General features: G+C 33.6%; 1 protein-coding gene across 1 annotated transcript in view; it reads left to right on the top strand.

Annotated features, from left to right (window-relative positions):
• LOC133188417 (dynein heavy chain domain-containing protein 1-like) overlaps nucleotides 1-27684 on the top strand; it is a 63817-nt gene that overhangs the window by 12067 nt on the left and 24066 nt on the right. Inside the window, exons 20-59 of the mRNA XM_061323836.1 lie at nucleotides 424-574; nucleotides 961-1135; nucleotides 1678-1896; nucleotides 2217-2339; nucleotides 2798-2932; nucleotides 3943-4008; nucleotides 4548-4649; nucleotides 4854-5051; nucleotides 5222-5392; nucleotides 5679-5922; nucleotides 6450-6488; nucleotides 7996-8156; nucleotides 8407-8541; nucleotides 8716-8811; nucleotides 9256-9387; nucleotides 9551-9779; nucleotides 9903-10076; nucleotides 10347-10563; nucleotides 10824-10978; nucleotides 11123-11329; nucleotides 11837-12093; nucleotides 12340-12472; nucleotides 12860-12972; nucleotides 16772-16783; nucleotides 18330-18449; nucleotides 18951-19089; nucleotides 20250-20449; nucleotides 20854-20991; nucleotides 21348-21459; nucleotides 21866-22155; nucleotides 22557-22757; nucleotides 23236-23271; nucleotides 24625-24822; nucleotides 24937-25207; nucleotides 25416-25581; nucleotides 25887-26122; nucleotides 26347-26521; nucleotides 26725-26914; nucleotides 27079-27177; nucleotides 27460-27682. Coding sequence (XP_061179820.1) covers nucleotides 424-574; nucleotides 961-1135; nucleotides 1678-1896; nucleotides 2217-2339; nucleotides 2798-2932; nucleotides 3943-4008; nucleotides 4548-4649; nucleotides 4854-5051; nucleotides 5222-5392; nucleotides 5679-5922; nucleotides 6450-6488; nucleotides 7996-8156; nucleotides 8407-8541; nucleotides 8716-8811; nucleotides 9256-9387; nucleotides 9551-9779; nucleotides 9903-10076; nucleotides 10347-10563; nucleotides 10824-10978; nucleotides 11123-11329; nucleotides 11837-12093; nucleotides 12340-12472; nucleotides 12860-12972; nucleotides 16772-16783; nucleotides 18330-18449; nucleotides 18951-19089; nucleotides 20250-20449; nucleotides 20854-20991; nucleotides 21348-21459; nucleotides 21866-22155; nucleotides 22557-22757; nucleotides 23236-23271; nucleotides 24625-24822; nucleotides 24937-25207; nucleotides 25416-25581; nucleotides 25887-26122; nucleotides 26347-26521; nucleotides 26725-26914; nucleotides 27079-27177; nucleotides 27460-27682 — 6438 coding nt within the window. The remainder of the gene's footprint in view (nucleotides 1-423; nucleotides 575-960; nucleotides 1136-1677; nucleotides 1897-2216; nucleotides 2340-2797; nucleotides 2933-3942; nucleotides 4009-4547; nucleotides 4650-4853; nucleotides 5052-5221; nucleotides 5393-5678; nucleotides 5923-6449; nucleotides 6489-7995; nucleotides 8157-8406; nucleotides 8542-8715; nucleotides 8812-9255; nucleotides 9388-9550; nucleotides 9780-9902; nucleotides 10077-10346; nucleotides 10564-10823; nucleotides 10979-11122; nucleotides 11330-11836; nucleotides 12094-12339; nucleotides 12473-12859; nucleotides 12973-16771; nucleotides 16784-18329; nucleotides 18450-18950; nucleotides 19090-20249; nucleotides 20450-20853; nucleotides 20992-21347; nucleotides 21460-21865; nucleotides 22156-22556; nucleotides 22758-23235; nucleotides 23272-24624; nucleotides 24823-24936; nucleotides 25208-25415; nucleotides 25582-25886; nucleotides 26123-26346; nucleotides 26522-26724; nucleotides 26915-27078; nucleotides 27178-27459; nucleotides 27683-27684) is intronic.

Genomic DNA, 27684 nt, shown 5'->3' with positions numbered 1-27684 from the left:
AATTTGGAAATGAAAATTTTGGATTTTTAATATAAGAATTCAATAAAAAAGAGCATTATTAATGAAATAAAAAAAAAATATTGATAAGCATTTAAAAATTATAGCATGTTGGAGTATAGTTTATTTTTGAGGTCATGTTGATTCTCTTGAAAACCAAGCATAACATGTAGTACATGTATATAGCTATGTTATTACCTACAGAGAAGACATATACATGTACATGTAAAGTTTGTGAAGTCATTATTTCTTATAAGTAAAAGTTAATGAAGTACCTGCTGGCTAAGTATTCTTTACACAATGTATAAAATCTGATATGTACCAATTTCCCAAATATAGGGTCTCTGAGGAAGAAAAGTGTAAACAATTCTTCATTTTGACTAAAATCTTTTTTGTGATTGTCTACATATTCTCTTTGCTTTGAAGCAACTGCCACAAAGGATGAAGATGAGTTGGGAGTCGCAACCCCTGACCTGGTAGTCCAGGGAGGGGATCGATTAGTAGTGTATGGAGAGGGCTTCATGGGACAGTACAGTCCACTATCTCGGGCTAACTTGGAGGAAAAACTGGAAATGGAGTATGGGAAATAAATTTTTTTTGGCTTTCTAGTTTGAATTCACATTTTTTTCAGAAGTTAAGCTTGATTAGTTGAAGTATATGAAAATTTGTCATATGTGAGTATTTTGAAGATAAGCAGACTACACCATTTGGGTCTAAAGCAAATTACTGATCAATGAGGTGTAAGGGTGTTCCTTCTCCCTTCATATTGAGAGAGGGGGGGAACTCCTCAGCTATTATGCCATTCAATGGTTCTTCATTTTCAATGAATCTCCATCATTTAACTTACTACAAGGGCACAGCGGTTGAAAAAATCCTGTTAATGCAATGTTAAACTTTATACAGCATAAAATTGAATGGTGTGTGATAAGTTTCTGTCTGACTGGGACTAAATTCCTTTTTCAGTACTGAATACAAGAATGCCTTGAAGCGAGAGGAAGAGATACTGAACTGTGCCCTGGATGAGATTGATAATTACTGTGAAATGAACACCTGGCTTGTGGACATTTATAAATTCTGCCTCAATTGGACTAGTGATTCTCCCAAAGAATACAGAGGGGCCCCAGCATTTACAATCGAGGTGAGACTAATTTCCTAAAAATGTATGGCATTTTTTGTTCATTATGGAATGACTCTGAGTATTTGTAAATCTTCTGTATAAACACATGTTAAAAAAATAGGAGGTAGGGAAACAGGCAAGTATTTGACTTGTTTTGTATGCATTAATATGCTACATTGTTGAAACCCATATTGAAAACATACACCCAATGTGCAATGTATTACAACATACTGTATACAAGGTTATTTTCGCCCTGTGTTATTTTCGCTTATTCACACTTTCAAGCAAGTTTGCCCCTTTTAAATTCGCCCAGTCACAGTTCTGTTTAAGAAATCAAACCGTGTTCTTTGAATTCACCACGTTTTAAATTCGCCCACCTATGAGTAGGGTAAAAGGGTCGAAAATAAAACGGGGGCAAAAATTTCACTGAATACAGTATATAATATCACATTGAATAATTCAGGGTACGTGTACAAAGTATACATTGTAAACAAACTTCAATCAGTTTAACTAGTAAAGTGAAAGTTAATGAATTAATCAACACTGGATATTTTTATCAACAGCAAAGATTAATCGAGGTGCGACAATGGCAGGAAAAAGTCCGTAATTTTGACAAGAGCTTCACAACAGACAACGGGATTTTCTTTGTGGACTGTTCCAATATACACGACTATCTTATTCCACGTCTATCACAAATCATCCACGACGTCCTCAAGTTTGTCTCCGACGAGGCGCGAAAACTGGCCACGGAATTCTGTGATGAGATGAAGGAGGTTCTTGAGGTATTATATCTGTGCAGTTGATATCTTTGTTATATTTATATCATTGATATCTATACTCATTTATTTTATATATATATGTGAATAATTGATATCTGTAATATGATACAGATATGTATAATTGATGTCTGTATTATATATTCATGTACATGTATATGTGCATTACTGAGCATTTTATATATATATATAGATAATGAATATCTATATTTAATTTTGATTTGTATAACTGATATCTGTATAATTAATATCTGTATAATTGATATCTGGATATTATCTATAAGTGACAGTTGTATGGTTATATGTATCCTTGTATTATTCTTCAGAATTTGAGGAAGAAAGATTCCAGTATGGCAGGCTTTGCTGTTTTTGCCAAAAATTATACGACATACAAAAAGAATGGACCCCAGTATCAACAGAGAGTGTCCTATATCAAGTCTTTATATGAGGTAAAGAAAAAAAGCAGTTATTGCGTTTAGAAGCCATATAAAATAAGAGATATCAACCTAATAGTGTATTTAATTTTCACTGATGGTCAGATCAATATTTTGTAAGTGGGATGAATATGGATTTACTGTAAAATCAGATATTTTTGTGGGGACAAATTTTTATGGTTTGAAAAAAATATGGGTTTGTGGGGATTTAATTCCATGGATAACAAATTGTTGAGTACAATGATGTATATGTCATATGACATTTCATGGTGGACAGGAATTTGTGGTTCTCTTCATACCTCTAAAACAACGAAAATTTAACCCCACAAAAGTTAATGATTTCACAGTATTCTAAATGGAAATGCATTTTTTGGATGATTTATATGTCCAAATGTTAGTATACATGTATAGACATTTACACAATTTCTATGGATAAGACTGTGTTGTATTGATTTTTTTCTTGTTTGTTACAGACATCTGAGGAGGAGAAATTTGATGAGGACGTCCAGGCGGCCTGGGAGGCGTATTTACTACAGCTCCAGGATGCTTCAGAGTTTGTCAACACACAGACACCACTGATGACACAGAAACTAGAGGACAAATACCAGGTATCATATAGATATCCCATGATATCCTGAGATATCACATAAAACTTCTCAAATATCACATAATATCCCAGAGTTATTACATGAAACCCTCACAGATATTATATGAAACCCCACAATGTATCTATAATAATGATCATATATATATAATTTTTATATGCATTTCCCCCACTGTGTTCCACTTTCTCCTTAGAGATGAATTTATCCACCAATCCACCAATCCCCAGCTTAATCTTTGTAAGCTTTGCTTTGTTTTCAGTTTTTCTAAAATATAACATTTCACATATGATTGTATTTCTTTTCTGATCCATAAATATTTAGTGTATACTTAGAATGAGTAAACTATCTTCAGAATATTTTTGTTGTAAAGTGCAAAGAAATATTAGTTTCCATGCAACACTTTCATTAAACATTGTACAAAGTTTAAAGGTTTTAAGAGTTATTTCCCTTAAAAATCTGCAGCATTTTGATTTATGTATTAACGTGTCTACTCACTTCCTAAGACAAACCGAATTGGTGTTCTGGTAAATATGGATTTTTTTAATTCTTTTTTTAAAGGAATAATTGTTTATAAAGTACTTTTTCTTCCTACAATGTAGATGGGTTTCAAAAAGTTATTTGTAAATACATAAAGTTCAGTTTTTACATGTACCCTTATTGCACACAATTGATATACAGACTTGAACAAGATAGGTCTTCAGTATATATTTAAACTGACTTACATTTTAGTAATTTTTATGTCTGTTTATAATGTCATTCTTGAGCCTTTAGTTTCCCCACTGATTTTTTTTCCTCTTCTTTTGTCATAAATTATTCACTTGCATTGATTTTTCTCAGAACTGCATTGTAATGCTCTTATCAATATGTTTACAATGTTACCTGGTTTGAATCACAGTGTATATGCTTAATATATCAAAGAACACGCACCTTGTAGATCAATACCTTTCTCCTTAGTGTGATTGATTGATTGATTTCTTCTTTATATGCACTGACTGTTCTCTCTTCACCTACAGCGTATGGCAAAAGCCAAAACCTTCAAGCAGAAACTAGAAGCACTAAAAAACCCCAGTCTCTATATGGTACACCCTGTGTGCTGTTTGTGCACTCTGTGTGCTATGTGTGCACTGTGCTGTTGGTGTTTTGATTGTTGTGTGCAATGGAGTGTGTGATTTCTTTTTTTAAGTGCACCTTTTGTGGATGAAGGGGAATTTTAACTTTTAATTTTCGGCAATGCTTGTACCACTCTTTTTGCAACATTAATAGTTTTAATGCTTACATAAACATCTACATATTTTTAAGTTCTTTACAGTAATCATGAATGTTTAAGTGGATACTAGTCAATTTCCGTTAACTTATTAACATGACATTACATCAACTGTAACAATCATTTTATTTAACAATTACAGTAAGCATGCACTTACTAAATTTCTTTGACTTTACTAATATTGATTAAGATACACAATGATAGGTATGGTTTTCCTAGTATTTCTTACTGTGACAAACATCTGCTTACAGTAAAACTAAAATTGTATTATCCAGTGTATATACATGTAGGAGGTGCCCATTTGTTACTTTCTGTTAGATATTTTTTGTTTATACAATCATTGACTGTTTACAGAAATTAGAGAAGGAAGCTCTAGAACTTGCAGAGATGGCCACCACTAAACAGTTCCTAGATCCCACACAGAATCCCACCAAAATTCTCATCGAAATGCGTAGGGTGGGTAGTTTATATAAATTTATTCTGAATTTTCAGTATTAAATTTTCATACACATTACCTCTTCTTGGCCATTAAATGAAAAGTAACATACGACATAAATGTATTGAGTGCTCATAATTTCTTTAAGTAAAAACTTCAAATTTGTTTTTTTAAAAACTTAAGTGATATTTAATATAACATTTTGTTATGAAATGTTTAAATAGATTCGAGACAGATTTTACGAGGTGGAGCATGGTCTACAGGATGCCAGTAAGTGGCGAGAGGCTATCTGTGGTGAACCGTACGATCTCGAGTTTCTGAGCGAGATCAGCACCAAAATGGATGTCAGACAGGAGCTGTGGAAATATGTAGAGGTCTCAATGCATGCCATCAAGGATTGTAAAATCATGCTCTTTAAGAAGGTAGAATATTCGTATTTAAAACTGAAATGGAAAAAAATTCTTGCTATTACTGGACAGTAAGGGTTGACAACCATTAATAGGTACTGAATTTTTTTTTATCAAATATGAAAAATCTCGGAATATGGAAATCATGGATAAAATTGTATGAAATTAAATTTTTTTTTTTTCAGATGAACATTCGGAAGGTTTTGGAGAAGGTGATTGAGTGGCAGGCCGCAGCTGGTCAGTTAAAGCCTTACCTTCCCCCAGGGGACCAGGTCCTCAGCTATTGGTTCACCTGTCTGGGGGAATTCAAGAAAGACCTCCCCATCCTCCACAAACTGGCCAATGATGCCCTAAAGGTAAAAGTCTCAGCATCTCTTGGAATTACACATTAGTTATGTCTGATCAGAAAACATAACCAGAAATTACACCTCCAGTTATTTAATGATCTTATATGCTATTTTCACAAGTCTTTTGTGAAAGATGCAGAAGACTGTTATTAAAATGTAATTATTAATTTATTTAAGTCTTGAAAGATTTTTGAAAATGCTGCATCACTTATAGTATTACACTGCTTTCTAGTATGTAGAAGTGCTGATTTTCATCAATATTTCCTGCAGTGAGATATTTATGCTTTCTCTTTAGGAACGGCACTGGAAGGCAATATTTGTTGGAATGAATGAACCATATGACCCTAATCGTCAGTTCACAGTATCTGACCTTTTGGCCTATGACCTCGAGCAGCACAGTGAGCTGATCCATCAGGTCTATCTCGGAGCCATAGCTGAGTACGATCTCGAGCTTCGAATTAATCAGATCAGCAAATTCTGGGAGGAACAAGAGTTCAAACTGGCCAAGCATATTCCAGATAGTGTCATCACCAGCAAAGGTTAGCAGCGTCCTCTTTTCATCACAAGGGGAGATAACTGGTTCCCCCTCCCTCCCCCCACTTGTCGAAAAATTATATCTCTTATATGTTAATGATGCTTAATGTATAGTCTGCTTTTTTATAAAATAGTTATACATTTAGCAAAACTAATTAACTTCATATATCTAATTTTTCTAGCTGCAAGATGAGATGGATAATTAATTCTTATGAATTAATATGCATGATAATTTTTTTATCATAAAGACATAGAATGAAATACTTTTAGACTTGAATGCCTATAGATCGAGCTATGCATTGCATTTAATAGTGTATTTCATATCTTTAATCTATAAATATACTAAACAAGTATTATAATTAGCATTAACAATCAATGTATGAATACGTGACTGGCATTCTGATCTAGCATGAAAATCTATGACAGATATAATCAGCTAGCTTGCTATCTACAATTTCTTAATATATATATATATATATAGCAGTTGTCTTATTAACATCCTATGAATATGTAAATATGTCATTTCATGCAGAACAAGTGGAGAAGCATATGCTTCAGGAGGCGGAGAATGGTAATAAGTCATGTGTGTCACATTCAGTTGTGTGGAGATCCCTTTATAACCTTTATTCTTTATTGAGCTGATTTAAGGAATTTTATCCTTCCTATAAGCTTTACCAGTGTGTGAACTAATAAAAAATATTATTTCTTAGATATCAATTATAACCCTGATTTGCCATACAGAGCATAATTTTTTCTTATTGTCATACTCAGTAATTGACCTTTTGTCGTGTCATTTTCAGTTAGTTTTAACCTATAATAAACTTTTTCAAGCTATCACAGATCTCTGGGCACAAATATTCCCTTACTAATGTTCTGATATTTTAATTTTCTAAAACATTTATAACTGGATCATACTTGACCTTCAATTTTAGTGGTCTCCCAGGGTCATGTCACGATGGTAATAAAGGTCATTTACAATTCATGACCCGGCCAATAACTTGTCTGAATCATGTTTTAATTTAGTCTTTGTGCAACTTACTGATAATAAACTTGTCAGATACAGATATGTAGAATATTGGTCCCAACGTCCTATTTAGTATCGTTAAATGTTCAAAAGCTTCAAAAACTTTATTAACTAATAAGATCTTTACTTTTTTGCTGTGGTTAAACAAAATATAATGATTTCACACTTTAATGTTGATTTGGTCATTTTCTCAAATACATGTACATCAAATGAGTTGCATTGAATAAATCTGACATCAAAAAGGATGACAGGTCTGGGGGTATATATAATTAATTACTCCAACTTTAGAGCCCATAACCCTTCAGAAAAAGTTTCAGATTCCATTCATGTAATTTAATTATTGAAATGTCTGTCAATCTCATGCTTACAGAAATATTTATTCTGCAAGCTTAACAGAAGAATAAGAGTTTTAATTTCTTGACTACATATAAACTAAAAAGAGAAGCTGGAAACTTTTACAGAATTATAAGCTTTCCTTATTTTTATTTTCTCTTTCAAGGATCTTTGTTGATTTTCAGGCTTGGATTTGCATGAGGACATGCAAGAAAATTCATATGAAGATATTTTCTTTGACCTTAACAATTGTTCTCGTAAGATAATAGAATGTTGGATGTTCTAGCTTTTTTTGCAATTTTGCTATTATTTTTCATAGTAGTCTTTATGCTTTTTTTCTGCATTTAAATGATTTTCTTTCACACAAAACATTTTTGTCACTTTGATTTGTAGTTTGAGTTATCCTCTTTTTTTGTATGTTTTATTTCATAACCTAGAGTTTGAATATTTGATTTCCTGGAAGCTTTTAGTCTTTACAGAAGTGGATACATCGTACATTTATTTGTTAATTGAAGGTATACTGTGAAATAACACAAAAGTTATTTATATACTGAACTAAATTGTTGGTTTACGGTGAGCATTATAATTGTACAAACACATTTATTTTTTATGTCCTCTTAATACTGGAATTGTTTTTTATGAATGTTATTGAAACAGAAAGAATTGGGTACTCATTTATTTTTAGCTTATTGGCTAACGAAGTCCTTACGTCTATTCATAGAACCCCCAAAGAGATCAAGCAGTCCTCGTCGTCGAACCAAACTAGAAAAATACCGTCAGGAAAGGGCCGCAGCTCAGACAGGACCCTCCCAGGGGCTTGATGTCACTCAAGATGATTTCTTTATCCTTATCGAAGTAGATGAACTCAAATATCAGCTGGAGGTAGAATGACACTTTTCTCTTTTTACATTATTTTACAAACATGACATAAAGACTAAATTAAATCAGATGCTTACAATGAGAATTGTTCGGAATTTTTAAAAAGAAAACTTTGCAAAACAGGGGTCAAGTGCCTTGTAAGCCTTTAGTTTTTTTCATTTTCATAGTGAATTGAAAGAGATGATAAATGATCACTGCCAGTTATTTCCACCCGTCACAGTATTATTTGATGTACTGAATATTATGATTTCAGGATTCCCGTATCAATATCTGTTCTATGCTGCAATCACCATATCTGGGAGATATGAGACAGGAAGTGGAATTCTGGGATAGTGCTCTTCAGCAAGTGGAGGAAATAACAGAGCTGTGGTTTCAGTGTCAGAAAAAAGTACTTATTTGAAAATAATATTATCCTATTGTTTTTTTCCTGCATAACCTTGAAATCAGAATTTGGTCATTGTAATGGGATAAAAGATGGCTTTACTATGTTGGTATTATCTTCTGTAAAGTAGAATAATTAAAATTGCTACCATTTCATCCTGCTGCAATCTGATTGTTTTAGTGGCTGTACCTTCTCAAAATCTTTGAGCGACCAGAAATGTACAAGAAATTCAATGGACCAGCCTTTAAATTTGAAAATGTGCATACTAAATTTAAGGTAAGTTTACATGGCTTTATTTGATGTAATGATCCATTTTTGCAAACAATCGATTAATGATTGCATGCAACTCTATGTTACCTAAAAACATTAACCAGACTGAGTGATTAAAAAAGTGCATGACTAGGTGTGTCTAAAAAGTCAACACAGTACTTAAAGTTTTTTGTTTTTCTGCAGCTTTTAATGAACCTTGTATCCTTATAATATATTATAAGCTCACATTTTCATGACTTTGATTTTTACCAGGTAAGAAGGAAATTTTATCAAAACAGTCCACCAGTCAGTACTTTCTGTACTTTGATTTTTGCAGGATTGGATGATAAAAATTTTTAGTTTGCAGGATTTAATTGTGTCAAATAAATCCAATCCATGTTATCAATACTTTGATATTTCCACTGATGTGCGATATAACTTCTATCAACATTTCTTACTCGCTTTTTGCAGGATTGGATGAGGGTCGTGTCCAATAATTCCAAGGTTATAACTGTAGTGGGCAGAAAGAGGGGAGAGAAGGGATTCCGCCTACTTCAGGGGGATTATCTTATAAACATGTTCTTAGAGCTCAACCAGAAACAGGTCTGTCTATTTATAGGATAACCATGACTTATCCAATTTTGTTTTTGAGGAGGAGAGACTATAAAAATGTTACTGTAAATCACGTTTCATTGTTAGAACATTACTTATGCCTGATTTTGATGCAAGTCCTTATTTTAAAATATTTTGTTTTTTATGTTTTTAGGAAGAGATCCTGAAATTCCTGAGAGGACTATTGGAGAACTGCAGGATGGAATTCCCACGCTTGTATTTCCTCAGTGATGAGGATCTAGTTATACTTTTGGGTATTTCCCGCAATCCCAAAGCTCTTCTACCATTTGCTAAGATGTGTTTCCCTGGAATTGAAACTTTGAACTTTGCCCTCCCTGATGGAATCTCCAGTATGAATTCTGCCCTAGATTTTGCTCTGAATGGTATGTGTATTATTTGATTTTAAAATACTTTGTACACTCTCAAAGTATGAAAATGGTACATTTACAATGCTAAGGATCCATACACTGCAGTGATTTTATAACCATTTTATAATACTTTTTTAGCTGACAAACTCCAGGTAACAGGCTTGAAGGGAATCCTGGGCGAGGAAATAGAACTTGTGGTACGTGTTCAGGCCTTTCCTAAGGCATCAAAGTGGCTGAAGGCCCTGGAGAATGTGATGAAGAACACTACAGCCATGATAATGCAGGCCTGTGTACAGACACGCATGGAGGAGGGTAAGGGGGTATTGTGGGTGGATTTGGAAATTTATTTCTTTCAAAATGTTGATAAAACAAGCAGTTAATTTGATGTTATACTGTATGCATGTCTAAGCAAAGACAGATCTAGAAATTTCCAATTATAGAAATGAATTTTACGTAAAATTTCTATGTGAGAAAAAAAAATCTCTTTGAAATAGATATTCTACCTTACATTTCATTTTGAAAAAATAAATTTAAAACCAAGTTTTGGATCTTATTTCTTGACTATAAAATTGAATGTTTCAGGTTCCCGCCAGCCAATACACATTCTGGAGGAACTTTCAAAGCTTGACCAGGAAATCCCTTCCCACCAGGATCTGACCAAGGAGATCCATCACACATTCCGACACTGGTTGTTAAGGTTCCCGGTTCAGTGTGTACTGGTAACTGAAGCCATACTGTGGGAACGAAGCGTCAACAAAGCTCTAGAGAGAGGCACATTAGATGATATCAAAGCTATCAGGTCAGAATTAGGTCAAGGTTGTCATGTCTGACCGAGGTCATGGTCAGGTTAACAGGCCTCATAAAATTAATCAAATATCAATCTCATTTCTAGGTGAAAATTTAGAAAATGTCTGATAGATGTCAACCTGTCAGTTCATACCACAGTTATAATTTAGATGTCATGACTTTACCATTGTCGGGACGCTATCATACATTTGTAATAGTGTTGATAAGAAATGAGCTCTTTATTTGATCACTGTATCTTTTAAAATCTTCCAGAACCAATCTAGAATCAAGACTGGACCAGTATACAGATATCCTGAGGGAAACTTACAACTTCAATGGGAAAGTCCCGCCCAGTACCAAGCTCCGCCTTCACACATTGCTCTGTGGATTGATTAACCAAAGCTGTCACCATAGAGATGTACTTGGAGGTAAGGACACAAGTACCAATGTCAAGGTCTTTGACAAGTAAATATGTTTTCATATTTAAACAGCAATATTAAAAACTTAAATAATATTTTTGCATTTGGTTATAATTGTACTTAGAAAAATAATATTTCCTTTAATTTTGACAGCCATTTTAGAGAGTTCAGTTGTATCAGATGGGGGCTTTGAATGGCTCCGCGTTTTGCGTTACCACATGGACATACAGAATGTATTAAGGGCTAAGACAGAAGCTGTGGAGGTCAAAGGTCAATCACCATCGGTTCCTTCTGTCAGATCAAGGACACAACAGAAAAGATTGTCTTTGGCTACAAAGATCCGTATGGAACCCACATTAGGTAACAATCCTATTGTTAGGGGCATTTAAAGTAATTCTACAATCATATGGTCTTGGGATAATAAAACAGAGCTGTAGTGAAGTCAAAGATTTTGGTCACCTGTAAAAGCCTTAATTACTGTAAACTGACACTCAAAATTATAAACTTTGGTGAAAAAAATCTTACAAAAGTTTTGATCTTTTCAAGGTTTAGATACTTGAGTCTAAGTTGTTTCATAACTTGGGGGGACTGCATCAGCAATGTCAGTCAACTGCATAGAATTTGTTCAATAAGACAGGTTGTTCTCAAATTACAATTTTAAATTGTGTTTTATTTATTTTTTCTGTGTTTTGTATTATGTATCTAAGTTTTGGTGATCATAGAATATATTGAAGTTGAAGATAAAATTTTAAAAGTGGGTGATGGAAGGGAGGAAGTGAATATTATGGGAAAAAATTATAAAAGCATAACTATGCATACAAGAAGTTTATACAATTTTATGATTTATTATTTTATTCTTCATTACAGAAGAACCTCCCAGACTGACAAGGACAAAAACAACAGTGTCAACTGATTATCAGTTTAGTGCCTGTTACCTCACACAGCTGGGAACCAGTTTTAGTTACGACTACGAGTATCACGGCCCCTCTAATCGCCTCGTCCTTACCCCTCTAACGGAGCGGGCATTCCTGTCTCTTACTCAGGCCATCAAAAACTTTCACTGTGGGACATTAGTTGGACCCTCTGGGGTTGGAAAGTCAGAGACAATCAAGGAGCTAGCCAAGGTACAGGAAATCATATTTTATTCACAAGAATTTAATATTTTGCTTGATTTTGCAAGATAGTCTTAAGTTCTTGAGCCACTGAATAACAATAGTAATTTAGTAACTGCACATGTTGAATGCAGAATTGCTATTTGGCAAAGTGTTATAAATATTAAAGTAAATTTTATGACTGTACTGTAAGAAGAGTGCAAACTCGAATGGACCTTTACAGATGTATGATTTCTCTATACTGCCCTCTGTTGACAGATGTTTGGGAGGAACCTGTTTGTGGTAAATTGTAATGAGGATGTTACTGTGGGGGTGATGATGCAGTATATGATGGGGATGGTCCAATCTGGGAGCTGGTCATTGTTTGATGACACTGACCGACTGACCAAAGGTCTGTAGCCAAGTGTACACACACTGCTGCAAGTATTGTTTGCCATGGTGTTCACTGGATGAAACTTATTTACAGTTATATGTACAATTTATACTGTTACAGTAATATTCATATAACATGTACATTACTTGTATTGTGTTTGCATCACATTTACACTACACTATATTTTCTGAAACATTTTTTATGTATGAATACTTTGTTTTTATGTTACATGGCATGTACATGTAATTCTAAAATTTTATATCCCAGAACAGAGTTTTCAATTCTTGTTTACTTAATCACATTATTCTTTTACTGTAACAGAGGATTTTAACCCCATTTCTTATAAGTTCTCATGATGCTGATCCATCCACAATTAACATTTCACTTTGAAATAAAATCTTACAGGTTTGATGTCTGTGACAGCCCAGCATCTAGACTACCTTAAGACAGCCTTGAAGACACTGGAAGTGTCTAGTGAAAATCAGTATAAAATCAGAGGTCAACCTCGATTTGACAAGGTCAGTAAGAGGTCAAGGCCAATCTTTGATGTCAATAACCATATTAAAGCTAATGTGTGCTTCCATTTTACAAATTTATTATTTTTTTATTTAATATTTTTTTCCTCCATTTTAATAGAATGACATAACACTAGCTTTGTTACTATAAGCTTTATAACACATATCATGAATGTAATGTAATACATGTAATACCTTGATTAATATACCTAAGATTATTTCCCAATCTTTACATTTATTATTTCATTTCATTCTGCATAACTAAATTAATCCCAATTCAAATTTTACTTTGGTTTAGATTTATTCTAAATAAGTACTATTTATCCTGCTTTTTTCAAAAGTAAAAATCTTAAAATATCATTATAGGCACACTATTAAAATTATCTGTTTTGATGCATTAAGGAAAAATTACAAATTAATATTTTTTTTAAAAGTAAGGGGTGTGAGATCAAAAGATTGATGTATGATAAAAAAAAAAACAACACCTAAATTCAGTTTATAGTTACAGTCCCTGAAACGTTCTACTTTCCCACTTGAACGGTGAGCGAACGCTGAACGAACGGTGAACGAACGCTGAACGAACGCAGAGCGAACGGTGAGTGAACGAAGTGTGAACGCTGAACGCAACTTGGTGAACGATGTGTGAACGCTGAACGGTGAGCGAACGCAGAACGCGAACGGAGCGCAAACGCGAGCGCAAAGTGAACGGTGAACGAACGGTGAACGCAAGATGAACGATTTATTCGGAATGCCTCTGATCTTTTCCTTGCATTGTAACTATTCTATTGTATTCGAATGCCTGGTGCTAAAAAAATAAATAAAAAATAAATAAATAAACAAATCAATGAAAATTGTCCTAAGAAAGATGATAAATGCACATTAAGTAAAATTATTAATTTAAGTTTCTTACAATATTTTCTGCACATATGTACGATGTTTAAATTCAAATTTTTGATAAAACGATTTTTATCGCTGTAAAACATTGTAATTGTTACCGAACGCTGTAGTATAACAGATGAAATTCATCTAGTTGTAAAACAAATATGTTTATTCTTATTTGATATATAAAACCATTACAAATAATGTGGATTTTAGAAGAGAAAACTACGGACTTATAGAATGAATTACAACGGTTGTAACAACCATACAAGGCGATTCCGTGTAAAATAATGAGAAAAAAATATTTTACAAAGGTATGTGGACGTATTGCATAAATACACTCGTAGTTTAAAATTTTAATGCAATAATATATTTATGTGTCAGTTTTATTTTTTATGATGATTTATTGAGCAGACTTCTACATCTATCTGTAGACATTTCCCGGCCGTAATTATACTCGGACAAGATGATACAAAGAGGCAGTCATATTTGTTATATATTAAATTTTCACAACTTGATATTTAAGTAATATGTTGTCATTGTTTTTATTAAATAGACAAATGAGAGAGAGAGAGAGTGAGAGAGAAAGAGAGAGATTCGGTTTTAGCCCCCCCCCCCCCTTCCTCAAATGTTTGTACCTATATCAAACAAAAATTCTAAATTTTTTCTAAATATATCAGGCAGTGAAAGTAACCATTTTTTTATCAACAAATCCATTTGTTTTACAGTCATAATCGGTTTATATTTTCCTGCTTCAAGTTCTCACGAAGTCCACGTGCTTGACCTGTCAATCAAAATCATTCGACACTGTGCAGGTGTGAAAATCTCGTCTCACCGAAGGCAAAGTGTTAGTATTTCCAAGAAGTTTTACTGAACATTTTTCTTATTATTTCTAGATCTGATTCCAACATTTCTAAAAAATAGATAAATAAATAAATGAATAAAATACATTAGGAATAAATACTTGGAATAATTAAGCCTCTTGAATTTGAAACATACTCCCTGCCAATTTAAAATATCACCGCCGGCACATGTATATTTTGAACTACTATTGTTTAATGACTCTGTTTAGATGCCGTTTGTTTTGAGACTGAAATTTTTGTGCTACAAAACGCATTAACTTCTTTTTAAATGTTAATTAAAATATACTGGAAATACTAACTAAGTAATCGATTTAGGGGAAAGGGGGGGGGGGGCTCTTAATAATATTGAATGACAAACATATAAAGTTACGGTGAAAAATATCATTACTGGAGAATCACCTTGGTTATATAAATGATAATCATGTTATAAAGGCATTTCTCTCTCTCTAATTAAAGACTTTATATATGCAAAGTAGGAAAAAATTCTTTAATGTATAACATTTTAAACAAACATTTTTTTTTAACCACACTATCAATTTAATTCGCTCTAAAGATATTTAATTAATTGGATATCCGCAGTACTGTTTATCATTCTCAGAACAAGTTCTAACATGTATTTCTGTATTATTTGAAAAAAAATGTGATAGAAATAAATATTTTCGTATTTTTGCTACAGTTGGTAAATTAATTGACTTCGATTATTATCTATCCATTAACGATTTGTCGTCTTTAACATAACAACAAAATGTTGCAGTGCTTGAAGTATCACTATTTTGCCCGTATTTAAATTTAATTTTTCAGCATCGTTCTACATAGGTACATACATGCACTTATAACGACATTTATTTTCCAGATAAATTTTATAAATAACCTAACAGCTAAATTAGAATAATAAAAATAAATATTGTAGATAATTTTTTCCCATGAAATAATGATTCTTTAAACACGGTATGTTATTTATTAAATTCAAAACCTGTAAATCCTTACATAAAAAAGATAAGTCCTTTCACTTCGGAGTTCCGAATGACACTGGAGACTGAACGATAAGTGAACGCTGAACGCAAGGTGAACGCAAAGTGAACGAACGAAGAGCGAACGGTGAACGCTTCGTGAACGGTGAACGCGAGCGCACGGTGAACGCTGAACGCAAAACTGTGAACGGAGAGCGAACGGTGAACGCACGGTGAACGAACGGTGAACGCACGCTGAACGAACGGTGAACGAACGGTGAGCGAACGGAAAAATGGGAAAGTAGAACGTTTCAGGGACTGTAAGAAGAGGGGTTTAAAGAGCCCCATATGTTTTTGTTGTCTGATACATGTATCTATAATTACACAATAAAATGCCTATTGTACATGTTACTTGATGTTACTGTTATATGAAAATTTCTTTCAGCAAATAAATGAAAGATCCCCCCCCCCCCCACAAAGTGTTAGATACTGAAAAGAAAATCAAAATAAATCAGCATTCATCACATTTAATTTTGAGTTGGATGGAAACTGTGAATTTAGTTTTTGTTAGACAGTGAATTTTTGATCTCAGCACTAAGTATTATTATTTTCATGTTAAATTACAGACTTTAATACTGAAATTTGATTTGCATTTTCCATTAATTTACCAAAGATAATCTTACCCTTAGTTGCACTACAATTTTGTAATTTTGAATTACTTTAAATGTACTACTACATATGCACTACATCAATAAAAATCTACCCCCCTCCCCAAGCTGTGATAGTATGATCATTAAATCACACAAAAAAGAACAAAGTCAATCCATCACATGCTTTATTACACATATCAGACAACTGTTCATTTTCATTAACATATGGAGCAAGGCTAGTGCAAAAGAATGCTGGAAAAGATTATACAGTCATGAAAATAAGTATGTTTACAATTATAATTAATGTCCTCAATGAGCAACATAGGGAAATGCATACATGACACAAGATTATTGAGCAATCATTAACAATTTTTTTTAAATTTGAAATTGAGATAGTTTTAGATTTCATGCAGTTGTTCGTATATTCACCATATTAACACATACTGTTGACCATTTTCAGATAATTTCTATGGTAGGTTTTTCAATCACTGCTAGAGTAGTTTCTCTGGTTACAGAAATTTGGGTAATATCTTTCATCTCAGAATTTCTGTAAAAAAAAATAATTGTAATTTGATTTTAAACAAAATCAAACTACAAAGTACTGAGAGTAGTCTAAAGTATTCAGAGAGCAATAGACAAAAAATGAGAGAAAACTTTAGCTTGGGAGATCTAGAGAAGTCATTTTACAGCATATAGAAGAGGATTACAGTGCTGTAAACTGGGAAATCTGCATTGGGGAAAATTTTGCGAATTTTGCAGTGAGTGAAGTTTCAGAAAACTTATCACCATGGTAACGATTAAAAAAAGATATCATACTATACAACAAACCATTTACATAAATGTAAATTCTTTAATTTCTGCAAGAAAATAACCCCAATATGAAAGCTTTGCTACATAGAAATCACAAAATTTTACCCTGTAAAAATTATCTATGTTTACAGTATTTGAGGCAAAATATTAGAGGTCAGACTATCAGAAGAACTGTAAAAGAAAAATGTTTACTTTGAAAGTTTTCAAAAAGTTCAGTGATTATATACTAATAATTTTTTTATGTGAGGGCTGTAAAATGGAGTTCTTCATATCTACCATGGATAAGGACCTATAATTAATGACACATTGCTATGGGAAGTGTACCACTTGTATTTATAGTGATACAATAAACTGTATTAATTTAAAGTTCACACGAGTCATATATCTAAGCTCAGTTGATGTAAATGGCATTACGACAACATTGAAATATAAATAATCATGAGCTTAATTCATAAAAATTGCTTTGGCTATCAAGTTTAGCACAATCATATTGCTATTAAAAGATTGTAGAGCATGTTACTATTAATAGCAATTAGAGACATGCAGCACTTTGCAGTAAAGTGAGCACAACACTGTCTATGCTTTATTACTGGACAGGGTGTTATCAAGGGTTAATGTGAGGATGGAAATCCTATGGTCTTACACTGAGAGAGAGAGAGAAAGAGAGAGAGAGAGCACATTCTGCTGCATAGTCACATATATAGCCTTGTTGCAGATTTACAAATTTCTTGCTTGCAGTTGCTGCTCAACCTATAAGTTATGGCAGCTGTGTGCTGTGGCATTCATTTGTCTAGCTACAATGTAAAATCATATTTCATAATAGGAATTTGTATGTATCTATATTTAGTTAAATTTTTCAAAAATGTTTTTTCAGGTTGCAAAGTTAAATGAAATATCTTTTTTATCACAACTATTAAAGAGATGTAATTCAGTTTTAATTGTTACGTTTATACATTAAACACATATATCTCATTGAAATCTCATAGTATTTTGTATTCTAGCTTAATGAACTAAAGTATAGTAGGAATGGTATTTTACTTGGTTGTTCAAACATCTGCAAGGAATTCTTGATTTCAATTTATTTCATTTACTGTGTATAATGAGTATTTGGTAAATCCTACATATGAAGTACATGCACTTGGAATCTGTGTATGCTATGTAATTTTGAATTCATTTTTTTAACATTTACAATGTTTCTGTTTTTGCAGAAGATGGGACTGGGAGATAAGGTAATTCGTCGTAATTCCCTGACGACCCTCCATCCAATGCCCACCCAGGAGGCTCAGCCCGGGCTGGAGAGACAAAAGACAGTTCCCCATGGCTTCAATGTAGGTGGATCTATCTAATTGGGGCACTGCTGCAACATCTCTAGAAAATCATAAAGTATTGGGCCAAAATGGAATTCATTGCAAATTTTTAGAATACCATATTATTGTTTGCTCTTAAATGCCCCTTAAGGGCTCTTCATAATTGGTAAGAAATGAAGGTGTGTACTAGATGCCTGCTGTCTATGGTCATTGTGTTTAATATAATATGTTTAAGGAAATGATGAATGTAAACAAACGTTCATGCATAGTTACATATGTAAAAGGGCATTTTAAAGTTGTAAGAGGGGTATTTCTTTTTCCCTGACTCTAGAATAACAGGATGGTTGCCTAAAAGGGCTCTGGTAACTGCAGTATAAATTTATTAAGTATGGGTAGTTTTGCATGTTTCTTTTGATCAAGATGGTAATTTTATTATTCTAAACTAAAATGTTATACATGTTATAATATGTATATCATGTGTAGATACAACAGTAATTTCATCAAATTGTTTTGACTGTATAGGAGAAGGGATTGGTGACCTACTTTGAGGACACGTGGGTTTCTGAGAAAGACCGCCGTCGGCGTCACTCCATTGAGAAAGAAATTGAGATTAAAGAGTCAGAGTTCTACAAGAACAACAAGCCACCTCCATTGTTTTATGGTCAGTTCCTTCAAATTCTCTATGGAATAATTATTTTCAATTTTTGACAAATTCTTTTATTTTTTTTCGAAAGAAAAGTATTTAAGATTCATCTGGACTCTTCTTGTAAAATAAATGATTTTTAACAATGTGATTGGGACCAGAAAAACCAATTTGCTGGAGTCATAGTTTAATTTGTTCTCAGTTGAAACATTACAAATTTTGGTGCTTGCCTGGTTAACATGACTTGGTTAAGATACAATAAGGGTTGGGTGGAGATGGGGGTGGGGGTGGGGGGGAGAGATCAATCTGACATGATTGAGGAAAACATTATATTAATTAGGTTATTGGATGCAAAAGGTTGAATAGTCATTTAATTATAAGCTATTTGATTTTAATTTTTCTTCCATTAATCGTGCTTAACTTTGAACAGATAATACGCTAGGTAAGTATGATGAAGTTGTGTGAATTGTTTGGTATGATATACAAAACGTTCAAATGAATATGATTTTGAAATGGCACAAAAATTTGCCTCCTTGACATGTACAATTTGCCCTTAACCATGCCTATTTATTTTACTTCAAATTTTTGAAAAAAATTACACACCCTTATCCATTCATACCTTTTCAGATCAATTTGTAAAGAAATAAAAAAAAAATGTGACCTTGACCTTGCTGATATATCGTGACCCTTGATCCTTATTACTGCAACATTTTTTAACAATTATATAATAGCATGACTTCAGAAAAAAAGACAATATACATAAATCAAATTTAGGGACAGAGACCGAAAGTTGTACCTCATCACTTGTTTAATTGAATTGTCAGCACAGACAATAGTTTAGTAATTGCCCATTGAAATTAAATTAAAAAAATATTTATTACTGCAAACATATACATATTAAGATTGTGCCATAATTGAGTCTAAAAATAATTTGTCATTTGTATGCAAGATGTGCCACAATTTAGAGAATTTATTGAATATGTGTAATTTGAAATGGGTACAGGGGTTTGAACATATGCACGTAACTTTTGTTCACTTTACATTTGATTTGAGTGCTTTTTGCATTTGTTATTGACCATTTGCAATGTTATGTTTAACCAAAATTTTGTCCCCTTTTGGAAATCCTTCATATATTTTTAAAGTGGATATAAAATCATAACTCTATTTTGATGTTACAGAACATGTAAAACTCAGGGGTGGTAGAAAATCGGCAACCCCAGATTACAGCAAGCTACTGAATGACACAATCTACGTACACAGAATTCTGGGTAATATTATGTTTAATGGGAAACTCATCCAGGCCAGTACCAACTTTGGCTGCTTTATGACCCTCAACACGGGGAGCAATTCTGCCTCTCAGATACCAGAGTCATTCAAGGTAAAAACATCAAGAAAATTAAGTACCAAAAAATTAAGATTTAAATTCATATACTAGTATGTTTTATTAAGTATAAAGAAATACATGTATAGAATCTTTCCAAAGAGGTATTTAATGCATACATGCTTAGAATCTTTCCAAATAAGTACCATATCTAATGCATACATGCATAGAATCTTTCCAAAGAGGTGTCTAATGCAAAAACTAAAAAAAATTGTTGTTCTTTAAGACTTGCAAGATGATTAGTTCTACATTTTAATCTTCTTCTTTTTCTATATTGCATATTATGCTTTAAAATTGCAAGTTTTTAATGTATAAATCTATGGTAAGGGTATCCACCATTTATCAGAAAGTGCCAAAAAAGACTACATGTATTCATTATTCAGTCATTTTTTTTTCTGCAGTTGCTGATGAGACAATGTGCCATGATTGTACCTGACTTTAAATTCATTGTGGAAATGTTTTTCTGTTTCCATGGATACCAAGAGGTCAAACTCTGGGCCAGAAAGCTGACCTTCCTGTTTGAACAATTGAGACTTCAGGTAAACCAAGAAAGAACTTCTTATCAAAGGTTTACTTATATCAGATATATTCATAATATTATAATGGTAAATTTTATCTTAATAAATGTAAAAAGTATTATTTCATGGAATAGCATAATAGTGTAGACGCTAAACCTTGAAAGACCCCCCTCCCCCACCAAACATATTGATATACTAATCCATAGAAGCCCCAAACTCCTTCCCCAAGGGAACATTGCTTTTGTCTTTTCTCATGTTTACCACTGTAACCTTGGTCTTTATGTGTATACTATATGTGCTTTGACTATGAATAAGATCACTATATAGTCATTAATTTGTATTATGTACAGAATTTTACATAATGCTTGGTTTTAAAGCTTCCAAGAAGAGAGACCTACCAGTTTGGACTGAAGGATATTAAGCTAGTTATGGATGTGGCTGCCACTAAGCTGAGGGACCAGAGATTTGCCCTAGACATCATAGCTGAAAGTAGGTGTCTTCTTAAAACTAGGATTTTGTAAAAATGTTTCTTCTACAAAACAGGACTCTCACCCTGTCTTTTTGAACATGTGCCTGGGCCATTAAAATGGGAAAATAAGCCACATGGGGAAAATTGGAAAAATCAAAAAGCATGAAAATATTAATTTTGGTTTTCTGATGTTTTGATATCTTCTTTTGTTAATATTATTTGAGAAAATAACACCATTTGGTGGGAAAAAAGGTACCAATATTGCAATGGGAAGTTGGGTATTCAGCGGCCCGCTTTATAGACAATCAAGAGCCCTGCAACATCAATATCTTGTATTGAAATTTGAGGCTTTTGTTTTGAACCCCCCAAAATATTATGTATTTTTAGAACCAGACAAAATGGTGCTAGTTTTATTATAATAAACAGGTCAGAAGGGTGAAGGAAGAACACAGTCCCCTAAGTCACCTAAGGAGGTTCCTCATTTGGACCCCCACACTTGGGAGGAACACACTTTGGTGTATGCCCTGAGGGAGGTGATCAGACAGAGTATAGAGAGTGCTGAGGACTGCAGTGTGTTTGACAATACCCTCAGAGATGTGTTCCCCAGCACGGCGAGGAAAACAGTGGAACATGGTTACGATGAACAACTAATGGAAGCGATCCGTTATCAGCTGAAAGAGGACAAACTGAAAGATACATCAGAGATTGTTGACAAGGTGAGAGTTCCAGGGGGTTGATTTTTAGTGGGCTGTTGTGCACTTAAACATAAAGCAAGGTTTTATTTCAAGGGTATTATTATCAAGGAACTTGTAAAATTAACAAAAAAGTTATTGTAGAGTCTATGAAGAGAGTAAATGCCATTAGGAAGCTATTTTCTAACTACCCTGTCATCTAGAAGAGACTTGAAATGTGACCAAAGAATTGAATTATAAAGGATGCAAAATTTTAATCCATTGCATTCCATTAGGAAAAGTGGATATATACAAAACTAAACAGTTAGCATTGCCATGAGTTTAATTTTATGTAATGGAAGTCCACGTAGTTCAGTACGTTATGTGCCAGTTTCTGAATCATTGTTGAATACTTTTTTTAAAGACACCTGTTCTTCATTGTTTAGGTGATGCAGCTGAACTCAGCTCTGCAGCTAAAGAAGGCAGTGATTCTGATTGGTCCAGCAGGCTGTGGAAAAACCACATGTAGCCAAACTTTGGCAAGAGCGACCAATCGTCTTAACTTCCTGTTGTTTGCTCCTGATCATTCAAAGGATGAGCTGACCACGAACAGAGATCTCATTTACTATGCCAAAAATAAGCTCAAGGTGAGGCTTAGTAATAGCATTCTGTCACATCACTTGATTGCTTAAATGCAAATGAATTTTTTCAAATGTTTCTTGTGGTATTAAAATTCCTTTTAAGAATTTCAGTCTGCTGTTGTTAACAAGGATATTTCTAAATATTAAATGTAGATCTGATTCATTTACCAGGTACTTTAAAAGTGGTAGCTAGTGTAAAATTAAGAAATTAAATTTTCATAGAAACTTGTACTGGTATTAGGAAAAATGAATTGATTGTTTATAGTTTCATTTGTTACATATGCAGTTTACTTTATGTGGATAAGGGCAATTTAGTAAAAAAAACAAATTTTAGAATTCAAGAAAAGTTGTGATGCTTGTTAATTAAAGGTTCAGGAATGAAGTCATCATAGATGTAATAATTTTTCCATTGATTTATATCATGTGTATCTTGTTGACAAGTTTATTTTGTTCAAATTTTGATCCACCCTGAATCTTTCGCTAGGACATGGAAAATGAACCAGAATTGGCGGGTGATGTAGTAAGTGTTTTTGATTGGTCAATTCAAGACCATGTGACCTGAACAGTAGGAATTGATTGGATGTGATAGCTGTGCTTAACCTGATCTAATTTGTGTGCATTTGTCTTTATTTTTGTTGTACTATGCTAATACTTATCACATGCGGGTTGTCACTATCTTCTCATTTTAATGTTGTCATTTCCCAAGCATGAAATTAACTACCACAACATTTCGCAGCATAATTACGCATTAAGAAATTACAATGATCTCACTGATTCATACAGCGTTTAATATTGTTCATGGCATCAACATAAAAAAAAATCTTTTTATGGCTTAAATTGCATTTGCAGACGATTGCTTTAATCAAATTTGCCAAATGAAGAAAGTCAAATACAAATGTGTATAATGAATATACATGCATGTATAAACCTAAGTGTTTTGGTAACTGTTTGTGTGAAGGACCCAACTAAATTTCCACCCCACCTCCCATAAGCTAACTGACTCTACCCTGATCCTCATTTCTGTGGTTTGGTCATTATAAGTAATATTATATTGCTTTCTCTGTGTTTAATATTTTTATTGTAAAGTAAAATATTAATCTTTTCTAGTTTCAGTATTATCTATGTGTGATGTTCATGTGACAAATTTATAATGGACAGTTTATATATATAATATATATATACATACCGATATAAGTACATGTATATATGGGAGCTGCCTTGCATCTTGAATTCATGCAGACTAATTTGTAAATTTTGAGATATTTCGAATTAAACTTTTTAAAATTATTATAGCCTATTCAGCATGCAGATTTATGATTGCATACAAATATTTGTGTCCTGTTTTTAATTGTTGTATATGCAATTACAGATGTTATGTAAACTACATGTAGCTCATCCAATGTTAATCGCTTAATACTATGCATAAAATGTGCAATATAGGCTAGCTTGAACTAGCTTGACATTGCTGCATCTTTTAATTCCTTTTTATTTGTGTGTTGTACAAAGAAACTAGCTGCTTTAAGGTTTTGTTTTTTTAAATGTAAATCATGATTATTATAGAAAGACAGCTATAAAATATCTATATATATTATCATTTTCCAGTCATGTACCATGGAAAATTTTATGAGAAATAAGCTCATATTTGCTCTGAAAAAAGCCGTCAAAATATTGATAAATCTGTCAAGTGCAAGTGCTTGATTTATTATTTGTTTTGTGTAGGAAATTGAACAAAAATTTACAGATCTTCCACGCAATTTACTTTGTAATATTTAGCAACATGCATTTTGCCTCTCTTCACAACAGAACACAAAATACTGTGTATCAAAAATGGCAAACCCTCTAACAATTTTTTTTCTTCTGATTTCTTCTTTAGTTCTTAGCGGCTATTGACCCATCAGCAAAAACAGAGATGTCACAAGCAGGAAAGAAGATGAAACGCATCACAACAATGGTGGGAAAAGTGTCTGAGGCCCTCAATGAGATGCAACATACTCCCAAAATACAGGAATACGCTGAGCATCCGAAAGTCAATGTGGTAACCTTAAATCCCACAGCTCTGTCACCGCAAGAGGTATGTGGTTTCTCATAAGCCACCACACTTGTTCTCTTTAAACATTTTCTTAATTTAAAACAAAAATTTTTGTTAAGACAAAAGTAAAACATACCGGTAATTTTTTTCATTCAGTTTCTTGGTTCCTATGACAATGGTATGTGGAAGGGTGGTTTGTTTCCCAAAATTCTCCAAGACTCTGGCTTCCTGTCTGAGGCTGTACGTAATTACATTGCTGGACAGAAAGACCGTAAAGCCCGTGGGGGACAGGAACTACCCTCCATTTTATTAAGATGGATTGTTCTAGATGGAGTGATGCATCCTGTCTGGACTGAGAGTCTTAACACTCTGTTTGATGAAGAACTGAAACTATCACTGGCCAATAGTCAACATATCAGTCTGTGTGGTGAGTGATCAAATATCAAACATTTTAATGATCAAGATCTTAAAATTCAGAGTGAAATAATGCTTTAGTAAGTGTTAAAATGTAAAATAACATTTAAAGGGGCATAACTCCTCATTATGCTATCACATAAAATATGTGTTTGCAACAAAAGATACTGACTTGTTTTAAAAGTGTATAAAAACTAGTGAAATATAATTTCTTGATTTAGATACTACTTCACTGATGTTTGAGACGAGCTACATTGGTAATATTTCCCCCGCCACAATCTCGCGATGCACTATCCTGAACTTTGCACCGGACACCGTGCCCTGGATGAACCTATATGAATGCTGGGCAAAGGATGCAAAAACACGATGGATTATCAACACTGCTGTGTAAGTATGATTTCTCCTTGTTTGAATAGAAAAAGTGATAGCTGGCTATAGTCTGGAGTGCTTAGTAATTTTAAAGTGATATCATTTTATATTAAATTTAATGCAAAGAGCAATATTTGCCAGAAAATAAAATGAATGATCTTATATACTTTGTAGATTATTGTATCTTAAGTTGGAAAGCCCTTCAATCAATTTATCTTAACTTTTCCACAATACAGGCTGTATCTCTTTTTTTCTGATGTGTCTACAAATAAGTTTCATACAATGTGTATTGATGGATCTTACCCCATCCCTTGATTATGTAGGATGAGGATCTATGATGAGCTGGTCACTGATGTCTTCCAGCCTACCCTGAAGTTCCTGAAGTCCGAGTGCTGCCCTGCCCTCCTGACAGATGTGGGACATGATACTGCTGCCACTAATGAGGTGGCTCCTGGAATACAGGAGGTGGGGACATTCCTGAAAATCTTAACTGTGCTTCTCGATCGTCTCTACCTCAGGGAGGAATTTGAGAGGCGACAGAGGACCATGGACCTTGAAGGTATGTATGCAGGAAGTACTAGACAGAGCATGTCATTTGTTGTCATGAAAGCTGCTTGAATGATTGTCTACAATACAAAATTGTAAAAAACTGAATTTGTACTTCAAAAATTTGGATACTTCGATTAAAAATCATGAGCATATGAAAAAACTATTTCCTGTCAGCATAAATAATCTCCTCAAAGCCTGTATTGAACTTTTGATATCCATTTTTAACTTTTAAAGATACAGGTATAGATTCTCCTCGAAAGACCCCCAGCAGTAGTCCCTCACGACAGAGTGTCAGTCGAATGACCAGCAGCTCTCAGCTTGAGCTCGTCTTCCCCAACTACACAGACAACATGAAAGGGATGTTTGCTTATGCTTATGTCTGGAGCTTCGGAGCTCATCTGCATGAGAGGTGTGTCAAGTTCCTCAGCTATATCCCAAGATTCCAAGCAGTTTTCTCCTACTGAATTTTTGTAATTCAGTCTGGCACATACAAAGATCATAGATTGCATGAATATAGTTTTAGAATTTACTGAATCTTGGTAATTAAAATTGAATATGTGCTTGTATGTAGAGATTTCATGTTAACCATAATTGTCAAATCTTATTCTATAGGTACAAAGAAAAGTTTAGTAAGTTTGCCAATGATGTCCTGTATCGTGCCCGACACCCAATAAAAATCCCAATTGGAGCCTCTGTGTTTGATTATGTTCTGGATGAGAGTAGTGGGTCCTTTATCAGGTGGTCAGACAAATCTCAGGAACGATCCAAAATTCTAGCAGGAGGATTCACAATTACACCAGAGGTAAGGAGAGGATCACAAGGAGTGGAAGGACTGTACAAAAACTGGGATACATGTAGTAGAAAGAATTACAGTATCTGGACAGAAGCAGAGTTTATTAGAATTGAATGTAGATGAAAGAAATTAAGTTTGTGGGATTTAGGAAATTCTTTGTATTTTATTTTTAGGTGGAGAAGTATACGTACATGATAGAACTGATGCTGTCTGCCCATCAACCAGTCTTACTCTCAGGAATGCCAGGAGTTGGAAAAACTTCTCTGCTACAGGTACACATCCTCTTAATCTGGAGATTTCAGATGTTAAACAGAAAAGTCTACTGTAAACGTGGTTATTTATGCATGGGTAAAATATATCATTATGAATTTTATGGTATTGATAGGCATCTAGAGCTTGGAAAATTTTTTTATTATACATGGGGGAGTTTTAGGTAACTTCAAGTTTACTATGTGATTGCCAGTGTAAATTCCCCCCACAAGCACTTTTACATATTTTTAAGGGGAATTAATCATGCAGGTATTCCTTTTGAAATTTGATTTCATTATCTACAGACCATGGTGCTGCCCAAGCAGACTCACACTAAAGTAGTTATGTCTAGAGCACTGAACAGTCAACTCTTCCTTAACTCCATGTTGGGACAGATCATGGAGCTGAAGCATAGAGCCACCAACACCCTCACCGGACCGGGACAGGTTCCCCCTGCCTCCAAGGGCAAACAGTCACACCTGTTCTTTATTGATGATCTCAACATGGCGGCCAGTAACCCAGAGGGAGGT

The sequence above is a fragment of the Saccostrea echinata genome, unplaced genomic scaffold (assembly GCF_033153115.1).
Source record: "Saccostrea echinata isolate AGI-Se365-2 ecotype Australia unplaced genomic scaffold, CSIRO_AGI_Sech_v1 ptg000016l, whole genome shotgun sequence".
NCBI lineage: Eukaryota > Metazoa > Mollusca > Bivalvia > Ostreida > Ostreidae > Saccostrea > Saccostrea echinata.
The sequence above is the reverse complement of the archived record's forward strand: the minus strand, read 5'-3'. Positions and strand labels throughout refer to the sequence as shown.